This window comes from Prosopis cineraria, unplaced genomic scaffold (assembly GCF_029017545.1).
Source record: "Prosopis cineraria cultivar Desert tree isolate PC_DT_omini unplaced genomic scaffold, ASM2901754v1 PC2, whole genome shotgun sequence".
Classification (NCBI taxonomy): domain Eukaryota; kingdom Viridiplantae; phylum Streptophyta; class Magnoliopsida; order Fabales; family Fabaceae; genus Prosopis; species Prosopis cineraria.
In genome coordinates, this window is record NW_026555333.1 from 10,643,034 (window position 1) to 10,658,489 (window position 15,456).

The following is a 15,456-nucleotide window of genomic DNA, read 5'->3' on the forward strand; positions in this document are numbered from 1 at the left end:
ATGCTAAATTCTATGAATTTAGTGTCCACTCCAATTTAATAGAAGTTTTATTACTCATCGAGTATAACTATTCTGAAAGATACCCATTCTTTGAAATTATAAAAAAATTAGAGATCTCATCATAAAGGATTAAGTGTTCACTTTCGATCATGTTTATAGAAAAGCTAACAAATTTGCCAACTTGCTTGCCCACCATTCATCTTGGGATAATTTTGACATTAAGATTTTTTATAATCTCTTATCTAAATGTAAAAATTTTATAATTTTATACATAATTTAATATTTGTCTCTTTTACAAAGTTATGCTGTGGCCTTATATTCCACAAAAAATAAAAAAAATACACATGAAAAGGAGAAAGAAAAGTGGAAAAATTAGGAAGAACTCAGTTGCACAATCTCTCAGACACTATGGGTCGTCTACAGTAGAATGTCAGAATTAACATAGGCAGCCACAGATCAATAACTCTGACATATATATGGTCGTTGTGTGTGTGTATTATGAATATCTTAGAGAATCCATGTAGATATGTACGGAAAATTAACAACAACAACAAAAAAACTACAGTAACTTGTACTGACAAATGTCAAAGTGTTTTCTCACAAGTTATTAACCGTTAAGGCGTTAACTCTGGAGATGAAGATTTCAGACATCATACTGGATACTGCTTAAATTGGGCTGCAAGCCCAGAAGACACAGTGATATTCTCTCTCTTTTTTACCCAGTTTATAACTGAGTACCAGAAGACACAGTGATATTCTCTCTCTTTTTTACCCAGTTTATAACTGAGTAATATTCTTAGAGAACTGAGATGTAACAAATAAAGTGGCACTTCCATTTGGCATCACACTAAAAGTACATTTTTATTGATGTATCTAATTATGCACAAAATATCAAATAAGATAGCAATATATGATTATAAATCAATAGGGAATGCAGATGCAAAAACTTTCTCTCTGAATCTACCCTTGAATCAGCATTTGACTTTTATCATCTTTGGCAATTGAGTTTTTGCAGTGGGCAATTGCAGCTTGAATAGCAGCTTGCAGTTCTTCCATGGTACTATCACTAGCAGGAGGAAATGTGGAGGTTGGAAGCAAGAGTCCACTATTTGTAGGTGAAGTCCTCATTGAAGCTGGTGCTGAATACTCTCCTCTTCTTCCCTTGACCACGTCTCTCTTGTTTATGGGACTTAGATTGCCTGAATATGAGTAAGACTGTCCAATTTTCTCTCTTCTCCCTTGGAAAATCCCGAATGGCTGCACCATTCTCAAGTATTTCTTCACAACACGGATCAAATCCAATCTCACCTTCCTCTTGTGTTTCTCCTTATCATCTTCCTTCCCTGTAACCTGACACTCCTTTCTCCCTCTTGTAAATCCAAAGATTGAGAAGGATGACTTGGACTTGCTTCCTCCCTCTCTTGACCCACCATTGCTCCTGCTTTCTTGGCTGCTATTACTGCTACTATTACTACTGTTGCTGTTTTTGTTGATGTCTTCCATGGTGAAGTTGCTCTTATCGCTGCTGGCGATGCTTCCGCAGTCCCGAACAGGGAGGGTGAAGCTGTCCATGGAGGTGGTGGAAGAGCGAGGAGAAACAGGGAGGTGAGAGAGAAGGTGGAGAGGAAGCAAGCGGCCATGGAAAAAAATGTCATCTGCAGGAGATAAATCAAGAGCAAATGAAGTTGGAGGTTTGGATTTATCAGGGGCAGTGGCTGAGGAAGAGTTGTGCAGAGAGATTGTGAAGGAGAAGTCATGAGCTGGGGAAGAGGATGTTGATGATGATGCTTGTGCTTGCTTTCCACTCTGGCCTCCTTTACTCTCTTCCTTTACTAGCGTGTATCCTTCAGTTTTCTTTTCCACATTGTTTTCTTCAAACTTTTGCTGCTGAGGCCTTTCCATCATTGCAAGATTCTGCTCAAGGTTAACAAGATTGGAGACAATATATCTGAATTTCCTGATCTGCAACTTTTCTCAGTGGTGAAGAGGGTGGGGGGTCTACAATCTTTTCATGTTCTATGGACGTCAACAAAGCTATGGCTATCTATGAGAGGGATAAAGGAATCCTGGAGCGCACAGAGAGAGAGAGAGAGAGATTGTGAAATTAACTATTCATATAATGAATGGAGGGAGATGATATTGATAGATTTCACTCGTGTGTTAAAAAAGTTGGTGCTTTTGTGGGCCCTTGGGAAAGCACAAGTGTCCAACAGCAATTTCGGCAGTGATATTGGAAATGAGGTCAGAAGGATCCAAATTTGGCCACTAAATCAAGATGGGATTGGCATGGCTTAGCAGACTTGGCTTTAGCAGTGAGAAAGGTCCCCTCCGCGAAGTAATCGTCGAGTACATATAAAACCCCCCCATGTCAAAATGGAATCTTTTGAATGCATGGCTTAAGAAATCATCTGCTTCTTTCACTGTCATTGGCTCTTTCCTCCAGTGCAGAGAAAACAACGTTAATATGTCATGGGGTTAATCTAAACATACTAACTTGCAATATGGAAAAGGTGATCCGTTACAATACATAAGCGTAATTATAATATGTGGTGGATAGAGTGGTAAAGTGAAATCATGACAGTCCTAGAGTACTGTTGACCCCATTATTATTGAACGCGAATGTTCAAGGAAACAGGAGGACGGATGTTGTTTGGGGAGGTCATGTGATGGCAGCCCCCTTCTACATGGACACGATGGGGACGAATATTGTATCAAAATCAAATTCAAATTTAAATCTTCTTATATTTATAAACACAAATACATACATACAATTATAATTTTGTAATAGATGAAGGCATGAACATAAAAAACAAACAATCAAAGCGTGTAATGCAAGTCGAGAAAACAGAGAGATGGGGGAGAGACCCACATACTAGTGTATGAGGTGGTCCACATGCGGCATAAAGGAATTTTGTACGCATGGTTCAGGTCAACATCTTAATCATGAAGGCATTATTTGGTTGGACTGTTTCATCAAGACATCAACCCCACTTTTTACCTCTTAAAATTCCATATTTGTGAATTCATTATTTTAGTTAGTTTTCAAGATAAGAGATGGAGGAAAATGCAGAGCATAGAAACAGACACTTGACATTTCACACCTTGATGCTTTTTTGGGTGGGGAAGCTCTATCTTCTCTGCCTCTGATATGAGCCATTCGATTGAATATCCATCCTTTCTCTCTCTAAAGTTCAAACTAATAGAGAGGGAGGTCGTGTTTCTATGTTTCAATTCAAGAAGCCAAAGGCGACATTCACACCTAAATTAAATACTGAGACATGAGTGAAGGTGACCGTTAAGATTGGCTTCAGTTAATTTTCTTATGATGAGTTAATTTGGCTGTGGTTGCTAATTTACTGTTGAAATTGTTCTGGGATAATATAATAGCTGTTTAATATCCATTTGGGCAATGAAATTCAAAGAGAAGGGTATAAGAAAATTAAATGTGAGTCCAGCTCTAACTTCAACTTCAAAACTTCAGAATTTTTTTTTTTAATTTCTACAAAAAAAAAAACAAACAAAACTTTAGAATTCCTTTTACAGCAGGATGGAAAAGAAAATAAAAGAAAAGGAGGAAAGAAAACAGACAGCGTGTAAACATATTTTTACTAGCATCTTATTTGGATACCGCCAAACATTACGGAATGCAAGCGTATAACTTGCGCAGATGGATAATAAAGATTGTAAAATTACGAAGTGTCCTAATAAACGCTTTATAAGATTAAGAAGGCTTCTTATAAAGCATGAGCTCATGTTACATTTCACTCTGTTCTTCTAAAAACCATTCCTTTAGATTCCTTCCAAGTATCGAGGAGGAAATGTTAAAATTCAAATGATTCCAAGAACGACGAAAAGCTAGCTGGACTAACGAAGTTAGTTCATTGTTAGAAATCGGTTTTATGAAAGGAAATGAAGAACGAATTATGTTAATAAATCATAATCACATTTGATATTCATTTGATTAAAAAAAAATAGAAACCTCTCATTTATTTTCTCGTTTTTTTTTACTATCAATTTCATTTTTTTTTTAAATGGTCAACATTACATACACACAAGTAGAAGGGCATCATTAATTAGATTAATTCTAGACATAATCTTAGTTATTGCATGCAATAATAAAAAAAGCTGAACAAACAAGGATCACGCTCCTTTTATACAAATACTAAGATAATCATTTATTTTATGATAGCGGCAACTATGGCGGTAATGTCGACAATGTTGTTGCAAAGCTGACAAGATGGTGACAAAGAAAAACAATGAAGTTCAACACACAGTCAACAAGAGGGAGTTGCTTTCTTTTCTTCTTGATCTTTCTTTTTTTTCCTTTCCTTTTCTTTTGTTCTTTCTTTCTTTTTCTTTTTCTTTTTTTTTGGGGGGGGTTGTTGTTGGGATGTTGCTAAGGAAGGAGGTCCATGTCTAAAATATGTTCTTTTTACAATTTCATTCCTTCGCTCAACTCCTCATCAGATCTTTTTACACATTCTGAATTCCGCCGCCAAAAGTAATAGTCTTTTTCACAGAAAGTAAAGGAGATGAATTTCGGCAACCAAACTACTTGCTCAAGCCGTTGGTAAAAAAAAAAAAAACAAAAAACAAAAAACAAAAAACAGAGAAACTAGTTGCTTAAGCCCTTTCTATTGATTTGGGCCTGATTCTAGCAGTTAATAACCAAGATAAATCAATCCCACATCCATGAAACTGTGAACCACTTTCACATGACAACATATGATTGGGGGTGCCAGAGCATGCAATCGTGGCAAATGAAGAAATAATCCTCCCACCCCCAATCTTTGATTTTCTCCTGCGCATGCATCTAACAAGCGGAAAAAACATATGAAGAAATATGTATATACTTCAATTTCCAAGCATCTCTATCACATTTAATGTTTGTTTGATGAAAGGAATGACCAAGATAAAATGCTACAAGAATAAAATAATTCACAAACCTATCGTGGAACCGAGATCTAGGAAGTCTAATTAAACTCCGTATGTCACATTACAACGTGTAAGTCAACTTTCCACGCATGAATATAAAAAATACAGTACCTCCGCCATACTCTTGCATACAATACCACACGTAACGCTGCCTCTCACAACACGTTGATGGTTGCCCTTTCACTCCCCCAAGTCAAGATTTCTTCTAACAAGCTGCCATAGGTAGTCTACATTTGCAGCCTTAAAAAATGAGAGAAAATTCATATGGATTTTCATGTGGAATAAATAAATAAATCGAAATTCAGAGATGCTCCCATGATAATAGAAGGGAACCACTGTGGCTTGGAGGTTTGACCTCCCTGTTATCCGAACCTTCTTTAGCGCTCTCATTAAGCAAATATATACGAGAATTTGTCAGTCACTTCCACTGCTCAGCCTATCTGAAAGCGAAAAATTAAAATTATGGGTAAATGAATCTCCAGACAGAGACAGTTAAGTAGCGGAGTTGAACTTATTAAAAACCTGATGTTTTTTTCCCTTCCATTGCTTCTTTCTTCTCCTGACAACTTGAACAAAGAAAAGGTCCGTCCCAGGGACGCAATTTTCCTGGGTTGGATACACCTGCATGGATTGAAATACCCTCTCCAGGTTTGATCTCCCTTTGACATACCGCACAAACAAACAACTTGAACATGTTGCAGAGTGGGTATTTTGTGTCTAACCTGCAGTTCGGATAAAAAAAAAAATTCATGTCAGGAGGCATAGAGCTTCAGAGCACCTGCAAAATTTAACAAGCACTTGTCACAAAGCCGGACCTGTCTGAAAGCATAGCAGATCCTTCCTCGTACAGTTCCTCTACCATATCTGGTTCCATGTACTCTTTGTCATTACAAGAAGATGATTCAGAGGACTTTTTGCGAAACATGGCCTTAAACATTTTTCCTGCCTTTTTTGGTTGTTGCACAGGAGCAGGTGGCTTCTCCTGAGGTAATATATCAACAACAACGCAGGTAGTATCATCTCTAAGTCCCTTTGCTTGTAAAGCTTCCTGAAGGCAGAACAGTACATAAAAGAGTAAAAATAACAAACATACCACAACATGGCAATACTATAAAGTAAGATTAGAGTCCACTGCACAGGAGGTTTCTTTTTGGGATGCAAATGGATATGTTTTTGGCGGGCGTTCATCCTTTTGGGAAGTATAACAGAAAAAAAAAATGCACAAAACATCTGGTTCCTGTATGCTTTATTCAGGAATGGATTTTAGTATATGCTGAGATCACATTATGACCCAATCACCCAAATTCCTGCATAATGTTAGAGAAAGGTTAAAAAAATTAAATTTAATACTATTATATAATATTTGGGTATTCGGCCTAGGTATAATGAAAAAAGAAACCATAACCCCTGATCCATTTAAACCCCGAGTGACTTGTGGAGAAGTCATAATATAGTTTTACAGCCAATGTTAAAAGCTCACAAAACTCATTTTGTCAAATGATTCAAAAGATCTAAGCATACTCTAACAAGAAGGGATGCTGCAACATCTGCTGCCATGCCACGACAACAATCAAGGGCTGCTTCTGCAGTCAAAGCATCCCAAACACCATCACTGCAGATGATGAGCCTGCCTCCAGCCGTGGACAGCTGCATAAAATAATGCAAAAAGTTAAAGGCCAGGATTAAGATCTTTGGAGAGGAGACATACAGGATTTACAGTAACAAACAAAGAAGACTTAAGTTCTTATAGCACAGTCATATGGAGAGCTCAAACACTCTTCCACTGTTGGATTTTCTCAAGATTTGTATTAAATAATTTTTTACTACCATAGACAAATCTCAAGGTGATCCGATAATGAGAGTTTCAATATCTCAAGCGGTTGGGCTTTCTAGAGCAAAATCACTGTCTTTTGCAACAACAACAACAGCAAGCCTTTATCCCACTAGGTGGGGTCGGCTACATGGATTGCAAGACGCCCTTGTGCTCTATCATTTATCAAGCTTTTATAAATATTATTAATTAAGAGATCGCGTTCAACAACTTCCAAGAGTGTTCTCTTAGGCCTTCCTCTACCTCTCTTAATCGGACTCAAAGTTATATGTTCCACTCTTCTCACTGGTGCCTCCCTTGGTCTTCTTTGTACATGCCCAAACCATCTCAACCGATTTTCTACCATTTTTTCCTCAATAGGTGCCACCCTCACTTTTTCGCATACGTGCTCATTTCGAATTTTATCTTTACGTGTATGTTCGCACATCCATTGTAACATTCTCATCTCTGCTACTCTAACTTTATGCTCTTGCTGTCCCATTAGAGCCCAGCATTCACTACTATATAACATTACCGGTCTGATAAAATCACTGTCTTTTGCAAATGCAACAAATGATTTTCTTTGGGGAGGAATAACAGATCACAGCCTCTCCACATAAGGATAGAATTAATAAGCTCGACAAAAACTTAATAAGTATCTCGTAATTTGCAAAACACTGCAACAAAAGATACTTGGGGGGCGAGGAAAGCCAGAGAAAGATATCACCAAAGCATGAAATCCAGAAATTATGCAACAAAATAATGGTTTTTGCATATGAGACAGAAAAAGTGAAACAACATCACAGTATTAAATGGAAGTATATAGAAACTAAATACATAGAAATTGACTTACGAAGGCAGTCATATTATATTATATATATAACTAATCAATAAAAGGTCAAATTTTTGTCAGAGTAAAAGATGGCAAAGACCAACCTTCACTTGCTTCACATAAGGTACAGGGACAATATATTCACCAATATCCATATCACCGATGGATCTTGAAAGACACAAGCCGCCAGGCCAGCACCTCAAAGGACCAACCTACAAAATCAACTACAATAGTCAAGCAAAATAATAATAATGATGATGATAATTAAAGTCAAATTAAAGATAAATGGTAGTTGACATTGAAAATTAATTTCTCTACCATAACATGTTCACTAAAACTTTATACTGAAAACAATTCCTCAGAAAATTGTTAAGTCTTAGTGATCTCTTATATTGATGGTCCTATCCATAGCATAAAGCATCATAGAGTGACCAGTGAATCAACAAGAGTGTATTTGCATTCCCATTGACCATGGTATGATTGAACAGTTTACTTCTTACTCCCAGGTTATGTAACTTGACAGAAAAACATCATGTCTAATAGGATTTATGCACAAGGCCACAAGCAGAGCCACTTTCTTTTGGCTGTGAACGGGTAGGTTAATAATTATTTTCAGCACAGCCAGTACCTTATGGGTTAAAGGGGGGCTAGTATGATTAAAAGCCGGAGTACCTGTGCGCCTCCACCAGTATTTAGACGACCAACCTCACCCCCGCTAGCAGTTATACGCTCCCTCCTATCAGAAGGAAAACAAAGTGTGAAGCTATGTTAAAAGTAAATGCAAAAAGCCATACAACAATAACATTGATAACAACTTACTCCTCTTCGTTAGTTTCTAGCCTATGATCTGCTGACAAGTAATATATCCCACCTTCAGAAGGCTCAAGGATGCAACGGGAATCACCAACTGATGCAACTGTAACAACCCATCCTTCAATAATCACAAAGGTTGCTGTTGTTCCTGATTTTTGTCCTGTAAATGTGGAGGTAACAATATATACAAGTCATACACGCAACTAAACAGATTAAAAAATAATCCGAAAACAAATTTGCCTCTTCCAGTCGAATGGTTAGTACAGAGGCCAGAGCAAATGCCATAAAAGGCAAATCTAGCCATACCTTTCTCTTGAAAATCTTTATCAGTTTTGACAAAGCCAGAGACCAAAGCCCTAGGCAATGCTGACACCCACTCCTCTCTGTTAAGATCTGGGGGAACCGCGCTTAAAACATTATTCAAGAGATTCTCCTTGGCATAAATTGCAGCAGCAGATCCATTGTGTCCATCAAATAGCTGTAGAACTTTGAAATTAGAATTCACAGCAAATAATAGAAACAGAAGAGTTATACCCAAAAATAAAAAAATAATTCAATCCATCAATGGCTGAAATTCTTGTGATATGATACAATAAGAAAGGAAAGCATAAACCAATCTACGGCAATCAAGTACATGATGAAGTAACAATATAAACCCATAAAAGAAAAAACAATACACTCGACGCTAAGCAAATAACCTAAAACTAGCCTATCAGCAAGCAACACGCTTAAAATCATTATGTTCATGGGCAGCTTTTATCGTCAATAAAATCATCATGTTTCATCCTACCATAGCAAAATAAGATACTTAAACGGTTTACGTGCACCATTCATTATGTCATGTTATAAAGTAAGAACCACGTAACAACCACCACATATTGACTTCTGGTTTATTGCATCAATATCCGTCGATAAGTTATAAACTTAAAATCCAGGAAATCCCAAAAAAAAAGTCAACGTGCTATACATCCAAAGAATAAAATTTCAAGAACGCACCCCAAAAACAGAATAAGTAGACACCCCGTCTCCCACCACCCTTTGACATTCCATCTTTATTAGAGTGAAATCTTCGCCTTTTTTGCTCTGGCTGGCTTGACCATGCATAATTTCTGGTTTCTCAATTTTCTCGCTTGCCAATTCCCGCTTCAGAAGCACCGAAAGGGGGACGGTGTGGTGTTCACTCCTTGCAGACATTTTTCGCGCTCCTCAACCTTAAAATTCCAATAACACCTATCGCAGAAGAATGCGCAGAAAATTAATCCTCCAGGCTCCTGAATAAATACAAATTCGTACACATAAGTAACATCTTAATATTCTTTCCTTTTCCCCAGTTTCTATTTCAATGCTGATCGAGCATTTATATTCATGTACTTATATGAATAAGGTATCAACATGACGATGGAACATATGCCAATCGCCCGGAATGGTGAAACACTGAACATAGTCGATCGATCAGAAATGAAATTGCATGCGATAAAAGAATGAGGAAAGCTTCACCAAAATCCAGGAAATTTGATTAGGATGTGAAAAGCTCAGGATTTAAATATAAAACCGAATACTAATCAATGAGTTCCACAAAATTGTAAAACACGGCAGATAGCAAACACGTGAACGACGGGAGTATAAAGGGATGGGAATTCAGGAAAGGAAAAAGAATAAGAATTTACGGGAAGAAGAAAATAGAAAGAATGATGATCACGCGCGAAAAGAAGGAACCGCGCTGAATTGCATTACTCTCGGTGATCGAAAGACGCGGATCCCGGCGTCCTGCGAAAATTCCATTGTCTACAGACAGGGACTCTAACGAAAGACGAGAGATAGAAATATAAAGCGCCAATGAGCCATTGTCTACCTTTTCCTTTTCATTTTGGCGAGGAAAGAAAAATAACCAAAGGTGATGACGTGGCAAATGCTTCGTTTCCTTCGCACCCAGCCATTTGCGAAACCAGCTAGCCACATTCGATGTACATCGTCCTGGCTTGCATACAGCTGCGAAAATCAATTTGAGGCGGTGTTGCACATTTCTTGATTTAACCCTAATGTGCGTTATTTCAAGTCAATCTGGATAACAATAAATCAATCATATAAGTTATTATCTGATATTAAATTTGTTCAAAACTAGTATATGATTCATGTTCACGTGAATCTTTCCTTTTTGCCCTTAAAAAACATTTGTTTATATCTTTCTTTAATAGAAAAGATATTGTATGAAATTGCCTTTATATTTCATTAACGATGGGTCAGATTAGTTTTTCTTTTAGTAAATTACATTTTTTATATTTTTACTAAATTACTAATGTATTTTTAGAATATATTATTCAAGCTTATAAATTATTTTTAGTCAATAGATTTGAATTTTTATAAAATAATAATATATTGCTCAGTTATCTTTCTATCACAATAGAAATAAAATCATCTGTGGGTCTGACTTGCATGCAAGCGTCAGATTAACCTGCAAGACTTTAGCACTCGCGGTTCTTATTTAAGCGTTACGAATATTTGAGGCTCAAACGTCATACATAGTAGCCGGAGACCGAAATACGATGGCCCACATGTTGACATAAAAAGTGTACCATAATAATCCTTCTTGTATTTTTCCTTAACCAGACAAGTGATTGGTTCATTATCTCAGACAACTCGCTTATAAGCGTGCCTTTAATATTAATTTTTTTTGTTTCCTTTCATACGCGCTGATTAAGGACAGATAGACCCAGTCAAACGACAACCTGGTCATGCATGACTTGGAAATGGCCCTGCCGTGAGCAATGCGTCCGAGTCTCTTAGACTATTGCGGTGAAAGTGGGCCCTAGCTTGGGCCCGTTCTTAACCGCGACAACCCAATCCAATGATATTTAATCTAAAGCATTGACCCCAATCCGGAGACCCCGCAGTCACCGCACCAATTATCGCTTGCACAAATGTCCACTCAGCAACACGGGCAGGCTCTCCACAGCTTAATGTCAATCGTATAATATCAAAATTAAAATTATCTTGTAACCATTTATAATTCTCTTTTCTTATTAATAATTATTAATTAATTCCCAACATGCTTAGTACTGTACGACGAGGCCTTCGAGTGCGGTCGTTACGTGGCAAACTCCGCGTGAAAGTACACGAACATCAATTATGCTCATGTCGTCATGGACGCACCAAAATGATCACTTCCATTTCGTGTCCGGATCCCTTTTTTTAAATATGAAAATTTCTGATAAAGCGAAACTTCTTCGAGGGTTTTGCTTTACGTAATGTTCACAAGACGCCATATGCCCATATCCAAAACGAGAGAATGAGCATTAGGAGCGTTTTTAAAAAAAAAAAAAATTCAAGGATTTTATGCGTTTGGCGTATAAGATGCTCCACTAAGAATTATGCTCTTTGCAAGCTGTGAACAAGAACATCCATCCACCACGGTATCGGATATTAGGAAATGCGTAGTTCATTACAGCTCATCACGCCTTTAGGGCCCCACTATTAACTTGCTCCAGAAGGACAATGTAATCCAAATCCAAATACATTACAACCAGGTGTTGGGGGCGAAAAAGTCAACTGAAGCACGAGCCTACAATACCAGTTCACTCCATTGTCTTGTATCACTTCCAACACATATCTGACACGTGGTAATTCCTGATAACACCCCCATAGAGGCATATATCCACACAACTCAGGAGTCTTTTAAGACGTCGTGACATGCAGTAAGAATATTCTTCTCTATAAATCTTCCGAGTTTTTGGGTATCATTTTCATTTTTGGGAGAGGAGAAAACAATTAAGTAATCAAGAATAAGAAGGCACGTATCAAGAATAATAACAATTAACTTGTGTGAGATATACAAAACAAGTTCAGTCTTCAGACATCGTCGGATCGGCCAAAACTACTGTATTGTGTACCCATATTTCGATCTCGTACAAAGATAAGTTAATAAGGATCATGAGCCCAAAACAAAAAATAACCACAAAAGCTCGTCCGTACCTGCGGAAGAATAGATATACCTTTATGACTGGGAGACAAAAAAAAATTTGAATTGTAGGTTAGTCAGGCAATTTAGCAGCAAAAATCAGGATTAAAAACTAGTACTGACTTCGAGAGCTGAAGAGGCAAACATAAAGATAATGATACAAGGTGGACGGACTATGCCTTTCAGACCCGTATCATTAATCGCTGCTGCAGTATTTTCAGTATCAGCTTTTAAAAGTTTTAGACAGCATTGGCCAAAAAAATAATAAATAAAATAAAATAGAGAGAATCACGTTCAAGAACTTAAAAAGATAATTATTCATAAATAAGAATCAATAATAAATCCCATTCAAGGAAAAATAAATCCATCTCTCATTTTGCCATCAATCTATTCTGTATTGATTCTTATTTTTAAATAATTGTCTTCTCAGGTCTTTGAATGTAATTCTCCCAATAAAATAAAGTAAAGAACCTGACTGAAATATTATCATTTGTTAAATTCTAGTTGCCATTATCTGCATTCCTTGACATCAAGCCCCTGAACTGACTAAGCAGAATACTGTATGTACATGACTTTGGTTGGTTCAAGGAATATGTTATGTAATAATGATTTCTATGACTTTATTTGGTATGATACTCGTCATTTATATTTTCATTCCAGCCAGACCAAATTTCTGAGCTGCCTAAGAAAAAGAGAAAAAATAACATAGACATCAGCAACATCATATCAAACCAAAGATATGCAATTTTGAGGTTCAATATGTTCAGCAAGAAAAAGAAATACCTAGATTGATTTGAAAAGCTCCAAATGCAATTCGTTTACAGCTAATTGCCCTCTGTAGGAGTAGGACTCTTCACTCTAATAATGTGCACCTGAAAGATAACATAAGCAACTACGCTACGTCACAGTCTATACTCATAAATAGCATGTTAATTCTGAAACTGAACAAGCGACAGCGAGTAACTACAAATGTACAAATATCAGCACTAGGACAGTTCGAAAGGGAGGAAACAGCAGCAAAAATGAGTCAGTAAGCCTAGGACTCTTCACTCTAATAATGTGCACCTGAAAGATAACATAAGCAACTACGCTATGTCACAGTCTATACTCATATAAATAGCATGTTAATTCTGAAACTGAACAAGCGACAGCGAGTAACTACAAATGTACAAATATCAGCACTAGGACAGTTCGAAAGGGAGGAAACAGCAGCAAAAATGAGTCAGTAAGCCTGTAAGAAACCATAACCGTGAGTAAATAGTAACCACCAAAATATGTGGCTTGAAAAATGCTGGTACTTTTTTTGTCCGCATGAACTAGCCTTTAGAATAACTGATACAATATCTCGAAGTCCTAAATGAATCCAAAGTCAATCTTCCATCACCTTGAATGCTGTAGGTCTGATTAACTGAAAAACTAATGCGTCACCATCAGCTAGGTTATGAGCCACCGCAAAACCTTTCCATCCACCGCTGAGCCCAGTTTTCCGAGCCAAATATACTGTTGAGTACTCATCTCCATCTCCATCTATCAACGTAATCATTTCGTCCCGCTTTGGAAGGTAAGTCTTACAGAACTGGACTGAAAGACCCTATTGCCCAATGTTACCAATTTGATTAGCTCGTTATAGATTGCAGGACATGTCTGATAAACAAAGCACACAGTTTTTCTAAGTATTCAAAGTATTTGATTTTCTTGTACAGTACAGAGGTCACACACGGTTACTGCCGATGCCGAGCATAGAGGATATTGGGTGTTTCCATGACAAGACATGAGTTGTCATGTAGAAAACAAAGTTTGAGTGAATAATTAAACAGAGTCAACCAACAAATACATTTCGATTTTCAACAACCTTGTTATGATTTAAGCGCTACCTATTTAACAAGGAATAGAAAGTTAAGAAAGGAAACATGGATTAACGTAAACTTACATAAAATATAGGAACACTACCACTTACCAGCCAAAATCCACCGCTTACATGCGACGGAAGCATCGACTTTATGAATGTTGGATATTCAGATTCTAAATCCGGGAGTAGTTTCTCTGCTCTTCCAAAAGCTTCCTCCCTGGCTTCCTCTGAAGCAAGTACGCAATTTGACAAATTTCTTTTGGTCCCGTAAACTCTACACACGTAAAATATTATCGACTATTTTCTATCCCAACCAAAAAAAAAAAAATTCACAGGGTCAATATATCTCTAACTCGCAGAACTTGAGACCACGAGTACCTTCTAGGTATTGCCACGCGATCAATAACCACCTGTAGAACAAAAAAGACCACGATGAGATCGATTACAGGGTAAACTAGAAACCACAAATGAGAAATGGATTCACGAAAGAAGCTCACTTCTTTGTAAACAGGAGCAGGCATATTTGCGACACGGCCAGACCTCCTTACAACAACTATCTGTTTCTGGGTTGAGCGAGATTTGGTATGCTTCATCTGTAGCAAAAGGAGCAAGGAAGTGAGATATATTGATTATGATAGAGAACAATGCAGAGAGGGTAGAGAGTGAAGAGTACAGGAGAGGATTTGGGAGAAGGGGAATTTCGTAGGGCTTGAGAAAGCTGGGGCAGATTAAGGGCTTCGATTCGCTTCTGGTTCTCCTCCAATCTTTTGCGGCGACTCTCCTCGTAGGATAGTTTAGGCACCACCATTTTTTACGCAATCTTCTATCACACTGTGCTTTCTTGCGTCCTTCACCCGAGCTTTTGAGTGCTGCGAGAGCACCTCAGTGGGATTTCAAATGACCGTTAGCATCCCACTTTCCAGTGTACGGGCAATTGCCTCAATGCACGTTCTCTGTGTACACCATACTCCTACTTGACCTATGATTCATGAGTACGAAATTTGAATCGCTGGCCAAAAAAAAAAAAAAACACAGATCATGAATATTTGAATCACCTATTATTAAATTGTTCCGCAAATACAATAAGGAGTGGTGTCATGTGACATGTCAAAGATGTGAGGTTTTAAAAAGATAAAATAACCTAATTTCTAATTAAAAATGAAAAATCAGAGTTTCCTTATCACATATTTGAATTCAATAATTATAGTTAATACAGGCATTAAATGTATATAGTATATAAACTATTAAAATTCAAATCAATA

At 37.3% G+C, this 15,456-nt stretch overlaps 3 protein-coding genes across 9 annotated transcripts; all 3 read right to left on the reverse strand.

The window, feature by feature from the left end:
* Nucleotides 1-812: 812 nt before the first annotated feature.
* On the reverse strand, nucleotides 813-2,122 carry LOC129302163 (BRI1 kinase inhibitor 1-like). The gene has a single exon (XM_054940841.1). The coding sequence runs from the start codon at nucleotides 1,903-1,905 to the stop codon at nucleotides 961-963; it is 945 nt and encodes a 314-aa protein (XP_054796816.1). The 5' UTR covers nucleotides 1,906-2,122; the 3' UTR covers nucleotides 813-960.
* A 2,710-nt stretch (nucleotides 2,123-4,832) lies between these two features.
* LOC129303214 (probable protein phosphatase 2C 12) lies at nucleotides 4,833-10,390 on the reverse strand. Of its 5 annotated transcripts, XM_054942368.1 has the most exons (11): nucleotides 10,058-10,223; nucleotides 9,387-9,661; nucleotides 8,697-8,868; nucleotides 8,397-8,550; nucleotides 8,250-8,313; nucleotides 7,682-7,789; nucleotides 6,457-6,582; nucleotides 5,751-5,983; nucleotides 5,458-5,657; nucleotides 5,308-5,375; nucleotides 4,833-5,175 (listed from the first exon to the last, which is right to left on the reverse strand). In XM_054942368.1, the coding sequence occupies exons 2-10, from the start codon at nucleotides 9,582-9,584 to the stop codon at nucleotides 5,350-5,352; spliced, it is 1,281 nt and encodes a 426-aa protein (XP_054798343.1). In that variant the 5' UTR covers nucleotides 9,585-9,661; nucleotides 10,058-10,223; the 3' UTR covers nucleotides 4,833-5,175; nucleotides 5,308-5,349. The 5 variants fall into 5 exon arrangements, with proteins under 5 accessions (XP_054798343.1, XP_054798339.1, XP_054798340.1 ...); XM_054942364.1 differs by lacking the exon at nucleotides 10,058-10,223 and adding an exon at nucleotides 10,243-10,390 and having other exon boundaries at nucleotides 4,833-5,375; XM_054942365.1 differs by having other exon boundaries at nucleotides 4,833-5,375; nucleotides 9,387-9,620.
* A 1,792-nt stretch (nucleotides 10,391-12,182) lies between these two features.
* On the reverse strand, nucleotides 12,183-15,138 carry LOC129303667 (B3 domain-containing protein At5g42700). Of its 3 annotated transcripts, none has more exons than XM_054943141.1 (7): nucleotides 14,868-15,135; nucleotides 14,692-14,787; nucleotides 14,573-14,604; nucleotides 14,303-14,468; nucleotides 13,730-13,936; nucleotides 13,129-13,217; nucleotides 12,183-12,359 (listed from the first exon to the last, which is right to left on the reverse strand). In XM_054943141.1, the coding sequence occupies exons 1-6, from the start codon at nucleotides 15,000-15,002 to the stop codon at nucleotides 13,170-13,172; spliced, it is 684 nt and encodes a 227-aa protein (XP_054799116.1). In that variant the 5' UTR covers nucleotides 15,003-15,135; the 3' UTR covers nucleotides 12,183-12,359; nucleotides 13,129-13,169. The 3 variants fall into 3 exon arrangements, with proteins under 3 accessions (XP_054799116.1, XP_054799115.1, XP_054799114.1); XM_054943140.1 differs by having other exon boundaries at nucleotides 12,183-12,387; XM_054943139.1 differs by lacking the exons at nucleotides 12,183-12,359; nucleotides 13,129-13,217 and adding an exon at nucleotides 13,229-13,410 and having other exon boundaries at nucleotides 14,868-15,138.
* Between the last annotated feature and the right edge of the window lie 318 nt (nucleotides 15,139-15,456).